This window comes from Schistocerca nitens, chromosome 4 (assembly GCF_023898315.1).
Source record: "Schistocerca nitens isolate TAMUIC-IGC-003100 chromosome 4, iqSchNite1.1, whole genome shotgun sequence".
Classification (NCBI taxonomy): Eukaryota; Metazoa; Arthropoda; class Insecta; order Orthoptera; family Acrididae; genus Schistocerca; species Schistocerca nitens.
The window spans coordinates 597789780-597812699 of NC_064617.1; the positions used below are offsets into that span (position 1 = coordinate 597789780).

The 22920-nt window shown below is 41.7% G+C and overlaps 1 protein-coding gene across 1 annotated transcript in view; it reads left to right on the top strand.

The window, feature by feature from the left end:
* LOC126252836 (venom carboxylesterase-6-like) overlaps window positions 1–22920 on the top strand; it is a 135882-nt gene that overhangs the window by 109451 nt on the left and 3511 nt on the right. Inside the window, exons 8-9 of the mRNA XM_049953781.1 lie at window positions 5200–5344; window positions 5618–5753. Of these exons, the coding sequence (XP_049809738.1) occupies window positions 5200–5344; window positions 5618–5753 (281 nt within the window). The remainder of the gene's footprint in view (window positions 1–5199; window positions 5345–5617; window positions 5754–22920) is intronic.

A 22920-nucleotide genomic window follows, 5' to 3' on the forward strand; every position in this document is an offset into this window, starting at 1 on the left:
GACATACTTCCTCCAGCGCGTAGTGAGTGCACGGATTCTTCCGGAAAAAAAAAAAATGGTCGTGCGCGTACCAATTCGTTATTGCCTGCTGCGCCCCTTCATCGGTACATATTTTCTTTCCCCACCATTTCCTCTTTGAGTGGTCCAAACATGTGGTAATCACTCGGTGAGATCACCTATTTCAAAGAGCCGCAAAACTTCTTCACATACGGCAAACGTCTCAAATTTTCAGTTCTGAAGTGATCTGCTCTGACGCCCATCTTGCATTCCCTTTGCGAAACTTAACCACTTCATGTGATGTCCTGAGCCATGACTGATCTTCAGATTTGCGGCTGCTTCAGTCACTGTCAGATGGCGATTTTCCATCACAGTAGTTTCAACTGCTGCAGTATTATTTTCCTGTGCACCAGTTTTAATATACTCTAATTATAAATATTGTTTTATGTCAAGTTAGTCCTTTTTAACGCTGTGTAACTTATACCAGGATACGACTTCGAGTAATGCCTAACCACGAATTGCCAAAACAAATTGTAATACAACATTTCGATTGTTGAGATGTCTGTGTGGGCACGTTCCGAAACGAACATATTTAAAAAGAAGCAAAAGAAAAGAAACTGCGGCAGGTTTCATACCTTCACTATTGAAAAACGTTTGACAGAGAGATGTTTTTCCTTGGTGCATCTTGCAAACAGGGTGGCCATTTTGAACTGGTATTGTGGTAGCTTTTCACTTTTCTGTAGTATGCCGCCGCCTGTAGGGCATTCCTTACGTTATTGGTAACAGTACTGCCAACTTACAGAACAATGGCGCAAAATGTCAATTTTCATTTACAGTTTTAATGGTTTCATTTGACTCCCCTTCATATACTATCGTGAGGCCATATTAAGAAAATGTCGTTGGCCTACCACAGAAAACAAGGCTGGCGGATCGGAGAGAATCTACGATTTTCTTGTTTGAAATGCTTTGCCGTCCTTTGTAATTATAACTCCATTGGCGCTAGTTGAAAATTGAGAGGATTTTATTCACTCATGATGTCGTATAAGAGTAAATTACTGGTTCTTCCTAAACCTATATAAGACTGGAGTTACCAGCCTAAAGGTAATTGTTACAGATGCTGAATGTCCGTCAAAGCGTAACAACGAAAGCGGCAAGTTAGGAATGTCAGCCGGCCGCGGTGGCCGTGCGGTTCTAGGCGCTCCAGTCCGGAGCCGCGCTGCTGCTACGGTCGCAGGTTCGAATCCTGCATCGGGCATGGGTGTGTGTGATGTCCTTAAGTTAGTTAGGTTAAAGTAGTTCTAAGTTCTAGGGGACTGATGACCACAGCAGTTGAGTCCCATAGTGCTCAGAGCCATTTGAACCATTTTTAGGAATGTCATGTTAAATTACTCAGGCGCACGTCATGTGTGGAATAGAAATGTAAAGGTTTTCTCGGTGGAGAGCAAATCACGGATTATAACGCCATCAACTGTTTCGGTTTACTCCACGTAACCCGAAAGTTTTACCTCTGTTTACTTGGCAAATGTGATGCTACATTTCGCAAGCTTCTTGCGCTTCCTGCCCTGGAAGAGTAACTGGATAACTCGCACTCGACAAGAAACGTGTAGTTCTATCTGCCCCATATTTGAGAGAGGCTGACCTCTCACCTGTGGTAGAGAGACTTTCCAGGCGGCCGTATGTAAGGCCTCCCCGGTTTGTCTGACAAACAGGTTCCAGGTGCTGTCTTACCTGCAAGATCCGGGCAATCGCAGAGGGTGGGATTATTGGTAGTTGGGAGCTCCAACGTTAAGCGCGTTATGGGGCCCCTTAGGGACTTGGCTGACAAGAAGGGAAAGAAAACCAATGTGCACTCCGTGTGCATACAGGGTGGAGTCATTCCAGATGTGGAAAGGGTCCTCCCGGATGCCATGAAGAGCACAGGGTGCATCCAGCTGCAGGTGGTTGCTCACGTCGGTACCAACTACGTGTGTCTCTTTGGATCAGAAGAAATTCTCTCTGGTTTCGAGCGGCTAACAGAAGTGGTAAAGGCTACCAGTCTTGCTTGCAAGATGAAAGCAGAGCTGACCATTTGCAGTGTAGTCGACAGGACCGACTGCGCACCTCTGGCACAGAGGCGAGTGGAGAGTCTGAATCAGAGCCTCAGACGGTTCTGCGACCGTGTAGGGTGCAGATTCCTCGACTTGCGCAAAAGGGAGGTTGGGTTTCGGGTTCCGCTGAACATGTCAGGCGTCCACTGTACGCAGGAGGCGGCTACACGGGTAGCAGGGGCTGTGTGGCGTGGACCGATGAAGGTCCCTACTCGAGGCGAGCAGTCTGCGATACATTGACTAAAAATTAGTCGTATTTATCCTGGCTTTGGGTGTACTTCTTTTGGTACTGCACCGGTTCTTGTAACATAGGTCACAATGAGTCCATGGCTCTAATGTGAAACAACGGGGCCATGAAAGCTACAGTGACATTGTATTTCTTCTGTGTTTATATTTTTACATCTCTGGTCGCCTTTCTTGGCGACAACTTGAAGTAAACATTTTGGCGTCGTAGCGCAATTCTGGTTGTTATCAGCAAGTAGCCCAAGATGTAGTAACGTTCTGGTCGTCCCGCTAAAGTGGCCCATTGTCAAATGTTAATGTTTCCCAGACGCTCCAAGTACACCACTTTGTGGTGCAACAATACTGTTCTGTGATTATATTCCCTTCCTATTGTAACCCGGCTCACATGCTAACCCATGCAGACTAGTTTAACTCTTTGTGGCTTTGTTACATTCATTTGTTGTTCGTTCACTTGATACTTAGAGGGTGACAATTATTGAACTGAACGAAATAAAATTATCAAAACTTCTGAACCATTTGCGTTAGGACGTTCAAACTGCACGGTTGGCCGCGGGGCATGATGGGAATTAGTATGTGTATTATGGTTTGGTTTAGCGGCAAAGCCCACTTTCATTCTGATGGTTTCGTCAATAAGCAAAATTGGGGCGTTTGGCGGACTGAGAATCCGCATTTCGTGATTGAGAGGCCTCGCGGGGTATCCGAGCGGTCTCTGGCGTCTTGTCACAGTCCGCTCGTCTTCCCCCGCCGGAGGTTCGAGTCCTCTCTCTGGCATGGGTGTGTGTGTTGTCCTTAGCGTAACTTAGTTCAAGGTAGATTAGTGTGTAAGCTTAGGGACCGATGAATTCAGCAGTTTGGTCCCATAAGACCATACTACAGATTTCCAATTTTTCCGATCGAGAAGTCTCCTCGTCCTCAGTGGGTGACTGTGTGGTGAGATAATCGGGTAGATATTCTTTGATAGCACGGTGAAGATTCTGGAAGATGATTTCATTCCCGTTATCTAAAGTGGCTCTGATTTCGCCAAGATGTCGTTCATGCAAGACGGACCTCCATCCCATCGAAGCAGGACAATATTTGATGACCTGGAGGAGCACTTTGGGAATCGCATTCTGGCTCTGGGATACCCAGAAGCCTTTTCGTGGACCTCGTTTGGCCGCCATATTCTCTGGATCTGAACACATGCGACTCCTTTTTGTGAGGCTGTATTAAAGATAACGTGTACAACAATAACCCCAAAACCATTGCTGAGCTGGAAACAGTCATTCAGAAGGTCATCGATAGCATCGATCGTCTGACACTTCAGCGGGTCATGCAGAATTTCTCTGTTCACCTGCGCCACATCGTCGCCAATAAACCCGAATACCTGTAGTGACTTAACATGTTGAATAAAGTGTGTGTACGCCGTAGTTTGTAACTAATTTATATTTTTTCTTATAGTTCAATAACTGTCACCCTGTAAGAACTGATAGGTTACTTTACCACAGCCCCTTGGAATTCTTCTTCATTGGCTAATGATAACAGATGAAAATTTGTGGAAAAACCTATAATTTTTTAATTTTATTTAAGATTGTCATCAGCAATAGTTCAACATATAAAAATGACATCACTTTTTGACTTAACACATGAGTTCAGTGGTATTCTGAGCTCATAGATTATACGTTTATCAGAATGAGATTTTCACTCTGCAGCGGAGTGTGCGCTGATATGAAATTTCCTGGCAGATTAAAACTGTGTGCCCGACCGAGACTCGAACTCGGGACCTTTGCCTTTCGCGGGCAAGTGCTCTACCATCTGAGCTACTGAAGCACGACTCACGCCCGGTACTCACAGCTTTACTTCTGCCAGTATCTCGTCTCCTACCTTCCAAACTTTACAGAAGCTCTCCTGCAGAGTGAAAATCTCATTCTGGAAATATCCCCCAGGCTGTGGCTAAGCCATGTCTCCGCAATATCCTTTCTTTCAGGAGTGCTAGTTCTGCAAGGTTCGCAGGAGAGCTTCTGTAAAGTTTGGAAGGTAGGAGACGAGATACTGCCAGAAGTACAGCTGTGAGGACGGGGCGTGAGTCGTGCTTCGGTAGCTCAGATGGTAGAGCACTTGCCCGCGAAAGGCAAAGGTCCCGAGTTCGAGTCTCGATCGGGCACACAGTTTTAATCTACCAGGAAGTTTTATACCTTTATCTCTATGAAATACGTGGTGTTTCTATTTTACATTATTCATAATTGCTGCTTACCTTCCAATAATAAACTATTTGTATTCACATCTAAAGTAAAAGGAGATCCACCATCTCTGCCTGGATGGACTATCTACAATCCAGCCTATTTCGTCTCTCTCAAACATTAGTGAGCAGTCTTAATCCTGAAACCCATTTGTTGCATGAACAGGTTTAGAAAGTGCTACTGTAACATTTGCCTGTAATATCTCAATAAAAGGCTGGTAAATAAAAAAAAAACAGAAATTTTACTTTACTAAGATTTGCAATTAAATTAAAAACACCAGCTGCACCTTTATTTTTCTTTTAGTTGCTACGGTCGCAGGTTCGAATCCTGCCTCGGGCATGGATGTGTGTGATGTCCTTAGGTTAGTGAGGTTTAAGTAGTTCTAAGTTCTAGGGGACTGATGACCATAGATGTTAAGTCCCATAGTGCTCAGAGCCATTTGAACAATTTTTTTTAGTTGCTGTCGTTGTCTGTGTGCTATCTCGACAATAGCACTTGGGGGTCGAAACCAGTTTTGGTAATTAAAAGCATTTGTGTGCAGCTGGCGCGATTACATTGTTTACAAATCACTACTGCAGTTGTGTAACTTGCCCTACAATGCGCCATAAGCTGCACAAGGAATAATCTGTTGTTACTTTCTCATTATTCTCTTGCAGCTATACTCTGATGGTTTAGTTAACTGGAACACAGATGAAATGGTTAGGAAGCACAAGGACACAGTACCTATGTACTACTATTTACTGTCGTACAAAGGGAAATATAGTATGTCGAAAAAACTCGGAGGTGAAGATGAAGATCTAGGTAAGATTACGTTAAAAATTCTCTTCTTCTGTAATGAAATAACGAATAGTGTAAAATAAGTCTCAGAGTATTTACGTTTTTCTGCTTTGTACTCAAGCTCTTACATTCATGACATGCAGAGGCTGATATAAAACAAAGTGTTATGAACTTAGGTGTACTATTTTATGTTGGCTGCATAGATAACATATACAGAACAGTTTTGGTGTACGAATGGAAACTCATATTTCTTTAAAGATATTTATACGTTTGCTTAACATAATACGTATTTTACAGGTGTTTGTCATACAGATGATTTGTTCTACTTGTTTTCGAACAACAGTTACTCTCCCGTAAGTGGTGAGAGACCTGATAAGGATATGCAGATAGCAAGAACGATGACCAAACTATGGGTAAACTTCGCTACAACGCGGTGAGTTACGTCATATGCAAATTCTAACTTCTCTGCTTTTTCAGCATCCTCTACCGCAGAGCTAAAGACATTTATTTCGACGTCAGCTGTACGTGCTGTAACACAGCGTTTCGTTTTGGCAAGAACACTCTGAAGTCATAAGGAACTATCATAGCGGACGCTGCTTCACATGCTTAGACTGTATGGCCCAACAGATTTTCTTTTCTTTTGTTTCTCTGTAATGGAATTTTTATACTGTTCATAAATTGCAACAGCTTCTGAACTTTTCTTTTCTGAAAGTAGTTCAGACGAAAAAGCGATTTGACAGATGAAGTCGAAAGTTTTTGTTAAACGTGCCATTTGCGTTCTTGTTGTGATATCTCCATAGAAACTTCTGTGCTCTAATAATTAATATTTGCTTATATCTAACCGAGAAGTGAAATACCAATTTCCATATACATAGCTTTAAAAGATTTTATGTAACGAAATATTTTCTTAAAAATGTTCATCCTCTCTTTCGCCACATGAAAGACTGAATTTCCTAAAATAGTGAAATAGTGAAACATGTATTTTTTATTTCTAGCAGAGAAAACCACTTTTGGAAGATATAGCTTTAAAAACGCTTTAGTAGTTCTTTAATAATGATTTACTTAAAACATTTACTCGCTATATTAGTCACTTCATGCTTGAATTTCCAAAAACTCTGAAACATTATTTCTGAATGAGAAACCAAATAATTTTCGAACTCCTATCTCCAAACTTGCCTTCATAGCAACATGTTTTCGAAACCTTTCATCCCCTATTTCACCCTCCTTATCAGTGGAATTTTGAAAGATACCCTTTTTAAACGATGCCTACATTATAAGATCCACACCCTCTCCAATTTTCAAGTTTCTGTCCTTAGCAGTTTGGGCTGTGCGATAGTGGTGGGACAAAGAGAGCAGCACCACATTTTGTTCATGCAGGTTGCCACCCACATCAGCTTGTTCTCTTTGCACTGACAGGTCCTTAATATATTGTTTTACACCACTTTACATCAAATTGATGTTGTATTAATTAATTAATAACCCCCATCCCCAGATGACACCATGGGTTTTCATCAGCCGCCAGGTGGGACCCTTCCCTACCTGCTGAAAATGGCGGGAAATTGAAATTTTGGCGAGAAATTGAAAAATGGTGGGAAATTCGGGCAAGTTTATACTTGGGAATATCAGATTTTGTGAATTTACCTTGAAGTTCATAGACCAGATGATCTATATCACAACAGCACCACCAAAGGGTGCTGTTGGCCTCTCCCACTCCCTCTCCCCTCCCCCATCTCCCACATGTTAGGGATGTGGTGACCAGTAGACAGATATTTTGTTATTGCTCATTGCAGCAGTCATTCTGGGGAGTTTCAAAAACACATCTCAGAATGTTTCGGTTTACAGGAGGACTGAGGGGAAGCATATTGTTCAACACCCTGATATTTATCCCGATATTTACCCTTGTGACATTTAAGAGCCTAATAGTTCTTTGAAGCGTAGGATAACTTTTGCGAGTCTGGAATCATTAACAGCTATGTGGAATGGCGAGTGGCAGATTTTTAGACAGGAGTGGCACAGCCCTGACATACAGGCAGAGGTTTGTGACATGGTGGCAGTTGTTCACAGGCAGTCTGGTGGTGGGGGCACCCTGAGGGAGGAGAAGAGAATGAAACATCCTACACCCCTACCATACGTGCACAGGATTATCTCAGGAGATGTATGCCCAAATTCTAAGTGACTTACTTCCAACAGCACAAAAGGCAAGCAAGAGACAGTCAGCATTAGATACCTTCAGCTATCTGTCAATGGTTACCACACATTTTGGTATCACAGGAAGTGACTACCTAGCCTGTGGGAAGCCTACAAAGATGTCACAGAGGCATCTGTAATCTTTACCTCGCCAATGTAATCAGACTGCAGGAAAATAAATTACTCACCATTCAAAGGGGCCCTCATGATCACTTTAACTAACAAGGCTATCAAATTGATATTAACAATGTGCTGCCAGGTGGATGGAAGCATGGGTGAGAGTACCTCAGGTATGATTCAAGAGTCTCAAAGATAATCGGGAGCCTTTTCTTGTGGCAAGATCTTTTAACAGAATTTCAATCTCCCACCTACACAGGGAGAGATGATCTTTGTCATGAAATCTGTTATATTATCGAATTTATAAAGTGATATGTAGTATAAACCTGATATGTACATCTTTGTGCCGTCGCCTTGAGGGACTTCATATGTGATAAGAGAATACTTAAGAGGACACACAGCCTACATTATAGTGTTGCACAGGATTTTCGCAACTAGTAACGATACTTTAGTGATGGGTAAATGGGTGTATGGTCTAATTTCTTCTATCTCCCAAAACAGATCATATACGAGGAAGGCACTACATTTTGCATGAGAAATTTGAGATGTATTGACAAAAAACAACATCCCCGTTTCGGATTTTTTAGACTGAGGAGTTTATGTCAGGGGTGGGACTTCTGCATACATCCAAGCCACTGGTGCTTCACTAGCACTGTGCCACAGTTTGTGGCATGAGTGCTCGAGTGGCTGAAGGTAGATGCTTAAGAGGTTGTCATGAGCCACAGTCTCTCATTGGGCGCAATCTTCAGGAACACAACACACTTGACTTGGTAGCAGGCGCTGGGCTAGACTGGAGGAGCAATAGATTCATAAAAATATATTTCCCATGTTTCTGTTGGCTACGATGCAACTTACAACTCGTAAAAAAGTTTAATTGTGTTTCATTTGCACGCTATCAAGGAAAAGAAAATGATGTGATGATAGTGGTGTGGCCCTCAACTACGTACTCTCAGACTGAAATATTAAAAGTTTTGGCTGGTTTCGTTGTCTAGGGCCTGCGATACGTAGATGCCGCATTACAAGCCAAATACTGCTAAGTCTACAGTATACAATTTAATACACACATGAATTGAATGATCAAAGGTTCCTATCACTCGGCAATTGCGAATTTTTAAAGCAACATAGTAATTTATAAATGAAAGATTGCAATTAAATAAAATCTGCAGCTACCACCTTAACGACTTTAAATGATGAGTACGATAGTAGAAGTACTTTTGAGAAAGTGATATATTTCTACAAAACACTTATTGGTGTAGATGGTCGAGCAATTAAATAATATATAACTTGAATAACAGGGAAACAATACATCCCTACTGCAAGATATTCACTTCTAAATGCATACTAGATCTTCACTGTAGAAGCCACGGAAATCTCACAACTGCACAAGTCGGCACTCCGAAATATTTCTATATGCCGCGACCACGCACAAACCGCTCCACACTCTCCTTGTCTCTCCCGCGGCCGTACGTCGCGGCTTCGCGTCCTGCACTCTCCCCGTGTCCTGTGCGACTGTCCCTCTCGCTGCACTGCCCACAACTCTGCGCTGTGATTGGCGATAGCGCTTCCATCATGTCTCCAAGTGAACGCACACTCACAAACATTTTGAAACACATTCAAAATACTGGATTTACATTTAAATAACTTGAAATTAAATAAATATTCCTATGGCTAGACCATAAACACGCTCTAACACACATTATTAAGTACATACCCAAATTAAATAGACATTTATCAAAGGAGTAGCAAGTAAAAGTAGGCCAGTAGCCTAACGTCCCTGTTCCTTCTAAAACACAGTAAATAATTGACCAATTTCTTCATGAATAGCGTATATCGGATATAAACAATGACACAGACGAATAAATATATTTATAAGCATTCTGTTACCGTTTGTTCGTGTAATTGTGGAGTACTTATGGCCTGACGTGATCGATGGTAATCAGCCACTTTGACCTCCAATAACTCATGTACTATTCAAGTTACATGCCTGTAATTTATACCAATTTAGGTTTACACTACTAGCTTTCTAAAGACAAGTCGATCGACAAAATCTAAAGAACCGTTTATATTTTGATGTTAATCTTCAGGTTTTGGCGGCGCAAAGACTGTCAGTCTTGCGGCTCACTGAAGATGGCTGAACGTTTTACAGCCGAAATATTAGAAGAAGGAGGAGATTTCTTGCGGCTGCACATCCGAAAGTTAATGGAACCGTTTAGATTTTGTTTGCTGGGTGTTACTTGTATAATTTATTGTCAGATACTAAACTTTAAACTAATAAAGATATTGAAAATCTTATTACACCACCAGACTCGTCATGCAATTAATGGCAATGTACATATTTCTCTTTGAGGTATCATGATTCATGTGGCTACTATTAATTTTTATATGAACTATGAAATCACTGCCATTAAGGTTTCACAACGTCCGCCATCTTTGGCACACCCGGCGAGTCTCCTTCGTCAACACAGCGTCACCGTGGAATTCCCAGCCACGTGGCTGGACCGGCCATGTGAGGCATCACACGTTTGCTAAGCTAACGCTCGGCACCACGTGGTTGCTACCAGGTCGCAACCCACCGAGAGGCCCCAGTTCAGCCACGCCAATTCAGAACTTAGAATATTTTCATGACACCACAACTCGCCCGTTACGTCACACACCTCTACTTATTATCATTCAGGCTTGCCAAAATGTTCAGAATTAGCATCCTTCAGTTCATACAAGTTCATAAAAAACATTACAAACTCTTGAATCAATCGATTAAAACACCAGGCCAATAATGTTCACAAATTCTTTTGTAGTGGTGTCGGGGCAGCATGAATTTCGAAATAACTTTACACAAATTTTGAATGAAATGGCATATTAATTAAATGCCTGCATTTCATTTATGCGAAAACGAACATGAATTTCGAAATAAACTTACACAAATTATGAACGAAACGGCGTATTAAGCAAATGCCTATATTTCGGTTATGCATAATCAATTTTTTGGACAAGAAATAAAATTTCGAAATGCACTTTCACTTATGTGCGATTTTGTAAGCGCTTCTTGTGACACTCACTCACCGTTAGGGCGCCTTCTTGCACAAGTTTTTTCCATCACACTACACATGCTCACACGTATTTTAGCACGAAGTATTGATCAACTCACATCAGTTTTTTGACCAAGTACCTCGCAGAAATCGTATCTGCCTCTGAATTCCGATTTCCACCGCTTATGGTGACAAATCTGTCTACAATGGAAACCAAAAGTAGAATCCTGTAAACAAACCATTTCCCAAAACCCAGCCAGGATCCTCGCTAAAGATTTCCTCCATTGGAAAACGATGCTTTAGGAACAAAGTTACAAGGCAAATGGCTGAATCACAGTAAGCTCAAATTTCCATAAGTTTTATTTAATTGACTTTAATCAATCCTTCCTTCCTCCACACACCAAAACTTGTGTGCACATACAATTACAATTTTAGTACCCTCCAAATTGACCAGTAAACTCTTTGCCACTCTCATATACAAAGCATAAATCAATACACATTTTACTTAAATCCATGAGGTCACTGACCTTCACGCACCCTCAGCGCCTAAACTTTCCCCTGTTGCACATGTACAGTGCCACAATAAACTAACAAATTACTAATGAATCCCCAAATATATATATCCCTCCAAAACTACTATCACTAATTACAGATTAGAACAGCTTTTCATTTCTCCCGTTTCTCTATATACTCTTGACAACATCAATCACTTCCTTAATTCTGTTATGCATATCGACTTCCTCATTCCAAGCCTCAGTAACTATGGCATGAGCAATCTGATTTTCATCTGTTAAAAGTCTTTTAAATTTTACTTGCCTTTTCTCATTCTGAAATCCAAATTATAGGCATTTCCCTATACAATTAAGGGAAATATTGTATTTGCACAGGAAGTAAGTACCTAAAATTACCTCCTTTACTAGACCCCTCACAACAATACATTCTATCTAGAATTTATTTTCTCCACATTTAAATTCTAACAGTATTTGTTGTCTTATTGGCTTACTCATACCACCAACTGCCGTTTTAACCTGAAAGCCAGTGACTGGGAAGATTACTAGTTCCCTGTTTTCGATCATGTTCGTAAAACCTTCCGACACATTACTATATGAATCTAGAAGTGCATCTACCATTTCTTTGCCAACTTTAATTTCAATAATTGGCTGTACTTTTACCATTTCCTTTCGTTCTAAGTATTTCTCCCTTAATAAATCATTTTCTACGTCTCGTCTCTTCTCTTCCAATTCTAGCGTACACATCGTGTTCTATCCATCCCTCAATCTCATGTTCATCCCAGAATCATTCATTAAATATCTCTTTAGCTCCAAATTCATTCCTTCCATTTCTAAACCTCTCGCAACTTTAAACTTCTCTCGTTTCCACACATGCGGTAGCATCGACCGTAACGTTCTACTGTACCGACGCCAATCAGTCACACTAAAATCATACTCCTCCCTCATATACCAATTCGTACAAAGTCACTACACAAACTATCCCCATCCACACTATTTACTTCAGCCCTCTCTAAGTTAAGTTTTATGTTAGTTCTTCCACACATTTCGCCGATTCACTACCCATAGGATGCACAACTTTACTGTTTTTCCCCTCTAAAATATGGACACTTGCATCTCCAGCAGAATTACACATCAATTCACAGTTAAACACTTTATCTTTCTGAAATAATACATCGATGCCTAAGCCATCATCACCATAAATTTTCATCTCAGCAACCTTATCTTCCGATCCACCATTATAAATCGCTACATAAATTCACATCAGAAACATTACCTTCCCCCGTCGACAAATTAACTTCACGTGAATCGTATTCAACTTTATCCTCCGCCGCTACATTACTCAAATTGCTGCTAACATGTCGTACAATTTTGGGACTTCCAGACTTGCTACATCCGCTGCGATCGGACAAAGATCAGCATACACTACCATTTCTACACCTTTTTCATCCAGATTAACCGCCGATCTTACACTGCATACATTCTCACATTCATACTCTGACAAACGTTTTAGATCCACACATTCATCAATAAGTTTCGTTTCGCCTTAATTCGTGTCCAGAAACGAGTAAATTCCTTCCTCCAAATTATCAATATCAGTAGCTTTTCCATTATTACGTAAATTACCATTACTCTGTTCCTTTAAACAGAAATCATTTACCTCCGACCATACGTTTTTAACTGCAACTGCTGGCGAGACCAACGCTAAGTCTCCCTTAGTAACACTGACGCTTTCCGCCGAAACACAATCACCCCACTTGCAGCTGGTGAGACCGAAGCTACGCCACCTTCACTAACGTCGACGCTTTTCTCCGACTCACAAATACTTGCTACTACAACAGCTTCCTTACTGCAATTGCTACTGTTTACTGGTACCTCTTCAGAACTCTCCACACAATTTGCTTATATAAAATTCATCTCCTCTTTAACTTCTTTTTGAATCACTGAATCTTTCCATTCATCACCATTCACACACTCATTCACTACACAATCATAACTTACATCAATTGCTTTTTCAAAGTTACCCACAATATCTTCAACTTCCTCTTCCACAGCGGAACCTATTTCAGTGCGCATTGTACCCATATCTGTTTGAATTGTACTGATATTATTTGCCATTCCCTGGTTCATTTGCATTAGCTGAGACATCATATTTCCCCCACATTCATTCCCCTTGTCTGAATGCCTACTACTTACACTTTCACGCTGTGATTTCAGACTAACCAGCTCACTTCCATTTTCATTATTACACATACTAGGTGACTGTTTTATATTTGCGAGCTCTATAAGTGGAATTTGAACTTCAGAGTCAAACACAGTCTCAATCCTTGCGCAGGCACTTATCTGAGCTGAGATGGTTCCCTCTGGCATGGTGATGCCGTTGGTTGTAGTGGAAGTCGACATTAAAGACTGCCCTGTAGTACTCGAAGGATCTGCCGTCATATTGCTGTTCGATCTGCGCCCGCAACTGGAGAAGCCCTGATGTAGTGGTAGCTGTTGCCAGTTACCGCGTGTTCCAACCGTCTCCGATGCCACTGTCCGTTAAATGCGCTAACCGCTACTGTTCTGTGACTCTGAGCCCCCACGCAAATTGCCTTTAACGTGATAGATTAGGACCTCTATTGATAGTACGTGTTAGTTGTGAAAATTATTGCGTAATTTCACTATTTCCAGAAACCTACTTGCGGAAAGAACCGATCTCACACTGTGTTTCGTGAGAGGTTCACTCTACAGAAATCAGTACTGGTTTTGCAAAGGTTTTTACGCTTTAAAACAGAGAGAAAATGAACTACCACTCTGTAGGACACAAATCCCGGGCGAGCCCCCAATTGCGGGCTTTCAAGAAAAAGAAAATGATGTGGTGATGGTGGTGTGACCCTCAGCTACGTACCCTCAGACTCAGAGTTGAAATATTAAAAGTTTTGGCTGGTTTCGTTGCCTAGTTCCTGGGATACGTAGTTGCCGCATTACAAGCCAAATACTGCTAAGTCTACGGTATACAATATGAATACACACATGAATCGAATGGCCGAAAGTTCCTATCAGTCGGCAATTGCGAATTTTTAAAGCAACATAGTAATTTATAAATGAAAAATTGCAATTAAATAAAATCTGCAGGTACTATCTTAAGACTTTAAATGATGAGTACGATAGTAGTACTTTTGAGAATGCGGTATATTTCTACAAAACACTTATTGGTGTCGATGGTCCAGCAATTAAATAATATATAACTTGAATAACAGGGAAACAATAGATCCTTGCTGCACGTAATTAGTTATGAACAGCAATATAGGTGGCAAGATATTCACTCCTAAACGCATACTACGTCTTCACTGTAGAGGCCACAGAAAATCACAACTGCACAAGTCGGCACTCCAAAGTATTTCTATATGCCGCGACCACGCACAAACCGCTCCACACTCTCCATGTCTCTCCTGCGGCCGTACGTCGCGCCTTCACGTCCTGCGCTCTCCCTGTGTCCTGTGCGACTGTCCCTCTCGCTGCACTGTCCACAACTCCCCTCCATTCACTTCGATAGCCGCCTCCCTTAGTAACGAGCGCTGTGATTGGCGATAGCGCTTCCATCATGTCTCCAAACTAACGCACACTCACAAACATTTTGAAACACATTCTAAATACTGGATTTACATTTAAATAACTTGAAATTAAATAAATATTCCTATGGATGGACGATAAAAACGCTCTAACACACATTATTAAATACATAAATTAAATAGCCACATATCAAAGGAATAGCAAGTAAAAGTAGGCCAGTAGCCTAATATCACTGTGCTTCCTAAAACACAGTAAATAACTGACAAATTTCTTCATGAATAGCATATATCGGATATAAACATAGCCATAGGCGAATAAATATATTTATAAGCATACTGGTTCAAATGGCTCTGAGCACTCTGTGACTTAACTTCTGAGGTCATCAGTCGCCTAGAACTTAGAACTAATTAAACCTAACTAACCTAAGGACATCACACACATCCATGCCCGAGGCAGGATTCGAACCTGCGACTGTAGCGGTCGCTCGGTTCCAGACAGTATCGCCTACAACCGCACGGCCACTCCGGCCGGCTTAAGCATACTGATACCGTTATTTCGTGTAGCTGTGGAGTACTTATGGCCTGACGCGATCAATACTAATTGGCCACTTTGACCTCCAATAACTCATGCACTATTCAAGTCACATGCCTGTAATTTATACCAACTTTGGTTTACACTAATAGCTTTCTAAAGACAAGTCGGTCGACAAAATCTGAAGAACCGTTTAGATTTTGGAAATTTGTTGCTTGGCGTTACTTGTATAATTTATTGTCAGATACTAAACTTTAAACTAATAAAGTTATTGAAAATCTTATTACACCATTAGACTCGTCATGCAAATAATGGTAATGTACATGTTTCTCTTTGAGGTATCATGATTCATGTGGCTACTATTAATTTCTATATGAACTGTGAAATGTCTGCCATTAAGGTTTCACGAAGTCCGCCATCTTTGGCACTCCCAGTGAGTGTCCTACATCAACACAGCGTCACCCTGGAATTCCCAGCCACGTGGCTGGACCGGCTGTTGTGCGGCGTCACGCGGTTGCTGAGTTAACGTTCAGCACAATGTGGTGCTGCCAGGCCACGATCCACCGAGAGGCCCCAGCTTGGTCACGCCAACTCTGAACTTAGAATAATTTTAGGGCGCCACAACTCGCCCGTTACCTCACACATTCCAAATGATGTTGCTACAGGAGTCCTGTATATAGTGGCAGGATGAAGCAGCACAGTGGGGCAATGGGTCACCGTTCCAATATTACTAGTAACCATATTTGAGTTCCTCTCAGCAGCATCTACTCACTTGTAGATTAGCAGAAAGCACTGCCCTGTATTTCAGTGATAGCTTGCTATACTATCATTATTGCCCATCCTTTAGATATAAGGCTATTGACTAGATTGGCTGTAGCAACTTTGCTACAGTGCTGGACTAGTAGTGAAAATACTCACTCCAGATCTAGGAGCTATTAACAAAACTGGATGGAGCTACATCTAGTGCTCGATCAATGGCAACTCAAATAGTTTAAATTGACGATATACCACACTACATACAAAATAAAGACTTATGCCCACCCTATCCAGCAGCCCAGTGTAGACTGAGTTCTTTTCCACCAATTCCAAGTTGGCGATGTGAGGGGAGGGATGAGGAGACGGCAGAGGGGAGAGGGGAGTTTGGTGTGGGAAGTGCAGAGTAGGGGGTGTAGAGTGGGGAGTGGGGAGTGGCAGAGGGCCAACAGCACTCTCTGATGTTGGTGTTGTGAAATAGGACAGAGTGTCCCTGAAAGTCATGAACACACAACTTTTGATATTTCCACCAATACTTTTGAATTTCCCACCATTTTTCAATTTCCTACTACAATTTCAATTTCCCACCATTTCTCAGGGATGGGGGGGGGAGGGGGAGGGTGGTGGCAGCGACCCTTGTGGTAGCTGGGGAAAACTCGTGACCTCATCAGGATAGGTAGGATGATTAATTAATTAATTAATTTGGAAGAAATTTGATATAAAGACGTGTATAACTATAGTTTAAGGACTTTACAGTCAAAAGTAAACAATAGGTTAAGGGCTGACATCTAGCAGAACAATAGGTTTGCCTCTGAATGTATGCTTACCTATGATGTATGTAACCCACACTAACAAAATTTGCTGATGCTCTCTTTGTCCCGCTACTGGCGATGATGAGTTCATCTCCTTCAGGGTTGAATTTGCAAAAACAGTTAAATATCTCTTCATTTTCAGCCGAGAAGCCAAACACCAATTTTGAAAAATTAATCTTTCACAAACGATTTCACAATGAAATATATTCATAGAACATTCCATCCCCCATTCAAGCCCTCCGGGTTAAATTTCTAACCAAAAGTGTTGAAACAGGTATTTCTACTGCCAAACCAACTACCACTTTTGGTAGGTCTAGTTTCAAAATTTGCCTTAATAACGACACATTTCTGACTCATTTTGAAAAAGACTTTTCATCCCATATTTAGTAGAATCCCTTCTTAAACGACACCTACATTATAAGATCAACAGCCTCTGTAAATTTCAAGTTCCTATCCTTAGCGGTCTGCAATGGGCAATGATGAATGAGTCAGTCAGGACATTGCCTTTTGTGTACAGAGATTACATGAGTATTAAGTGCGCTGTGAAAGGATCAGTTACTCTCAGCATAAAATACGCTAACAGATGCATTACCTGAGTAATAAGCACAAAAAATACTAATTACTCCCAGAATACATCATGCTAACATCAAGCCATATGAACTGCATGAGCGTTAAGCACACCAAGAGAAAAAGGTTGTTACCCCTAACAGACATCAAACTAATACACAAATTGCATGTGCATTAAACACAAAAAGAAGATCGTTAGGCAGACACCATACTAGCACCATGTCACATGTGTATTAAGCACACCGAAATAAAAAACATCAGTTACTGACAGCAGACATCACACTAGAATACGAATTATATGAGTATTATGTAAATCTGCAGGCTTTCCTGGCCATTGCCACTAGAGTTAAAATCTTCTGGGTTGTTAGGCCACGTCATATTTCCTTCTAAAATAATCAACGTTTCGACTCCTCTGCCGGGATCTTCTTCAGGTTGTTTCGGTGTCCACTAGTGCTAAATACAAAAAGAACAGTAATTCCTCACAGCAGAGATCATGCTAAAATCATTCAGGCAGACATTATTTAAAACCGTATTAAGCGCACCAAAATAAGAAAAAAACATCAGTTACTTCGAACAGACATCATAATAACACACGAATTAGATGAGTGTTAAACACAGCTTGGTCCATAGCAGATAGAGGTAGTCAGAGGTGTGCGTCGTTTATCACCCACTGCCTGTTCCAGTCTACAATAGACACACGTGACCTTTGCGAGAATGCGGCAGGACTTCACGTCTCATTGCCATGCCTGCATTGAGACTGGCGGTCTTCACCTTGGACATATACTATCAGCTATGTTGTCGTTATGCGGCGTACGCTGTGTACGCCAATAACAAAATAAATATGCATTTCCGACCACTGGTTCCTAATCTCAAAATACACTGAAGCGCCAAAGAAACTGCTATAGGCATCCGTATTCAAATACAGATATTGTAAAGGGGCAGAATACGGCACTGCCGTCGGCAACGCCTGTATCAGACAACAAGTGTCTGGCGCAATTGTCAGATCGGTTACTGCTGCTACAATGGCAGATTACCAAGATTTAAGTGAGTTTCAACGTGCTGTTATTGTCGGCGCACGAAAAATGGGACACAGCATCACCGAGGTAGTAATGAAGCGGGAATTTTTCCGTACGTCTATTTCACGAGGGTACAATGAATATCAGGAATCCGGTAATACATCGAATCTCCGATATCGCTGCGGCCGGAAAAAGATCCTGCAAGAACGGGACCAACAACGACTGAACAGAATCGTTCGACGTGACAGAACTGCAACCCTTCCGCAAATTGCTGCAGATTTCACTGCTGGATCATCAACAAGTCCCAGCGTGTGAACCATTCAACGAAACATCATCGATGTGGGCTTTCGGAGCCGAAGGCCCACTCGTACACTCTTGACGACTGCACGACACAAAGCTTTACGCCTCGCCTGGGCCCGTCAACACCGACATTGGACTGTTGATGACTGGAAACATGTTCCCTGGCCGGACGAGTCTCGTTTCAAATTGTACCGAACGGATGGACGTGTACGGGTGTGGAGGAAACCTCATGAATCCTTGGAAATCGAATGACAGCAGGGGACTGATCAAGCTGGTGGAAGCTTTCTAATGGTACGGGACGTGTGCAGTTGGAGTGATATCCTGATGCGTCTAAATACGACTCTGACAGGTGACACGTACGTAAGCATCCTGTCTGACCACCTGCGTCCATTCTTGTCTATTGTGCATTCCGACAAACTTTGACAGTTCCAGCAGCACAATGCGACACCCCACATGTTCAGAACCCTTCTGAGTTTAAACACTTCCGCTGGCCACAAACTCCCCAGATATGAACGTTACTGAGCACATCTGCGATGCCTTGCAACGTGCTGTTAAGAAGAGATCTCCACCCCCTCGTACTCACATTTATAAACAGCCCTGCAGAATTCTTGGTGTCAATTCCTTGCAGTACTGCTTTAGCCATTAGTGGAGTCCATGCCGCGTCGTATTGAGGCACATCTGCCTGCTTGCAGGGGCCCTACACGATTTTAAACAGGTGTACCAGTTTCTTTGGCTCTTCAATGTAATGGGTTGGAGACCAACTATCACATGTTTCAATTTGACCCTTAAAGTTTGAGACACCCTGTATCTCTCGCAGAATAATATTTTCAGTTAATTAAGGAAAAGTAGAAAAAAATCAGAATTTTGTGATTATTATTTCGTATGATATGATGACTGGTGCTAGTGTACAGTAATACGCAAATAGAATCAAATAGGGATAAAAACCGTAAATATACACTGATGAGCGAAAACATTATGACCAGCTGGTTAATAAGTTGTTTGTCCGTCTTTGGAACGACAGTTTACTGGTAAGTTTGTGGAGTCATGTGGCGTTAGATGTCTGCGCACCGGTCATGTAATTAGCGTAAATAACGGGCTACTGATTTGCGTACATGGTGATGGCGCCCGATTGCTACCCTGATGGGTTTCATAGGATTTACATCAGGGGACTTTGGTTCCTGAGACGTCGACGTGAGATCACTATAACGCTCCTTAGTCCACTGTAGCATGGTCCTTACTCAGAGACACGAACAAGTTTTACTGCTGGAAGATGACATCACCGTCAGGAAAGACACCAAGTATGAAGGGATGCACGTGGTTCGCATTTGTCACCGTGCCTTCGATTACTGCCACAGATCCCATACAAGCGCAGGTGAACGTCTCCCATAGTAGAATACTGCTCCCACCAGCGTGCGTCCGTAGCGCGCTGCACGTTTCGAACCGCCATTCACCTCGATGATGGCGTTTGTGACGACGACTATCGACCTAGTGTAGCAAAAATGTGATTCTCCCGAAGAGCCGACACGTTTCCGTTGGTCGACGGTCGAATCCCTACTGTCTTGTGACCACTGCAATCGTAATTAAAAATGTCGTCGAGTCAACATGTGAACACATAGGGGTGGTCTGCTGCAGAGCACCATATTCAACAATGTACGGTGAACGTTGTGCTACGAAACACTTGTGCCTGCACCAGGCCTGTCTTTTTCGACAGAGGCGTCACTGATCATCTTCTATCCTACTTTACGGAGCAGGCAATCCTCCGAACGCCGCTTTCTGTGAAGAATCGTGGACGTCCAACCATTAACTTCTAGCGGTAGTTTCACTGCTTTCTACCTGTTTCCGTACATGCTCACGACAGTAGCACGCGAACATTCGACCAGCTTTGCCGCTTTCGAGATACTCGTGCAGAGGCTCTGCATAATAATAATCTGCCCTTCGTCAACGTCACTTATCTCAATGGATTCCCATAGCTTTCCTAGGGTGATCCTCCGTCCGTGTCTGCTCCACTTACATACTTTTGTTATCGCGTCAGGTGCTCCCAGCGTCACCAGGCGCGCTCCAACGCTTCGGTAGGCAGCGGTAGTGATCTGGATTATCAGTGTATACAGATTTAGATTTTGATCAGCGCGTAACTACGTACTGGTATAGTTTGCATGGGGGCTTAATTATAAAATGAAAATAATTTTAGTAGCTGTGTGTCCGGTTACGAAGTCTCGTAACCGGTTGGCCCTGACTAGTATTAGTACGGAATCTGACTGCATAAAATAACAATAAAGAATGAAAGGAAATTTCCGTTAACACAATTGATTAATTAAGTCCCCTGCAACTATAAAAGCTACGAAACAATAAAGCACAAGTGTAACAGTTCTGTGTGTGGTAGTGTGACTCAACGTACATGTATCTGGCACAGTTCTTCCTGAATACGACAAGAAACTTTAAACTCCATTTACAATGAACTAATTGAAAAACCAGAAATACTATAATTGCACATAGCAACCAGAATTACAAGTCTAATACATGAACACGAGCCAGATGCTTTGTTGACTGAACCTGTGACCAAGAGGCATTATTATTAAGGAGATTTGAAATAAAAAGAAATTTTTGTTACCTCCACATATATTGACGAAAAATACACTGTGATCATTGCAACATCTTCCATATATACATTACACCAACCGAACAGCATCTACTCTCTCGCCCAGCAGAACAATAACTGCACACGACATGGTCTCAACTAGTACTGCTCTCGACACCCTCTCAACAAGCACTGCCAACGACAACCTCTGAACTACAACTGCCCTCCACATTCTCTGAACAATTACTGCGCCAGTGGAGGCGGCGGAATAATACTCTTTGGCGCAATCTCTGGCGCTGTGACTCAGTGTAGCCACCTATCAAGTTGAACGCCCAGATTCTCGAATCATTTGTAACAATTTCGTGAGACTGCTGTTCGTTTCAGAGACTATTATTATTGTATAAATACGATGTAGTTTGAAGTGGGAGCAGTTTCTCGTAGCTACTGCTGTGATTTAATTCGACAAGGTAATACTGTGCTTCAGTACTTATGAAAGTACTTTATTGCATAAACTTAGGATATCTAAGAGTGTTGTGTTAAAGGATTACCGAGAGAGGTGATACAATGGTTTACACAGCACTCACATTCGGGAGGACGACAGCTCAAATCCACACCCGTCCATCCAAAATTAGATTTTCCGTGATGTTCCTAAATTTCTCCAAGCAAATGGAGGGAAGTTCCCTTGGAAAAGGCATGGCTGATTTCCTTATTCGTCCTTGTGCTCTAACGACCTAAATGGTCTTTTATTTAAATACTATTCAAACAGTTCAGTCTGTGGAACTAGGTTTTTGTTTTGTTGTAAACGTGTGGTATGAAGACATGCATGGATGCGTATACTTCTTTTTCAGGCATATTCTGAGTTCATACAAAGCTTTCAGCATGTTTGTAGAGTGCCACAAGCCGACTATTTATACATTTTGTTGATGTAGGACCAGCAACGTTTTTATTTCATGAAGTGTTTATTATAAATCTGTCGCAGTTGCAATAAATATATTTTGGAGACTATTTTTTAACTGACTGGTTCATTGTAAAGCCTGACCTATTGAGGCTACAATGCAAATATAGATGTAAGTGAACAGTAAAATACAATATAAAGTTACATATATGAACTGTAGTGAACTAGTAGATTAACATACCTGGACTGAAAGTGCCTGATCTTAATAACAACCGTTTAAAACTGGCAATACACGCATTATCCAGGGACAGCAGAGAAATTTCACAAGATACATATGCTCACTTGACAAGTCAGAATCAAATTGAAAGCAAACACAGCCAGCAGTCGTAACAGGAAATGTTCCATGGCTTTAGCTTCACACCTCGTTCTCAAGCGCGCGTCCGTGGCCAATGAGTGTATCGTATTTAAAATAAAAAATAATCAAAGCGCCTGTATTAATCATCACAGTCAGTATAATAAATGGCAATTACAAAATATGCAATTGTTACACAGACATAAAGGTTTGGCCGTGTGTACTAATGATTATCATCAAAACGTCTGCATATTTAGAATCATTTGAAAAACCATAAATACTGTTCGGATTGCCGTTAGATTAATAAAAGTGACAGTAATACACACGTGTTAAAAAAGAATATCTCACAGCACTGAATTATTGCAAACAATTTGCCTTGCGCGTCGAAATTAGAGTCATGACTTG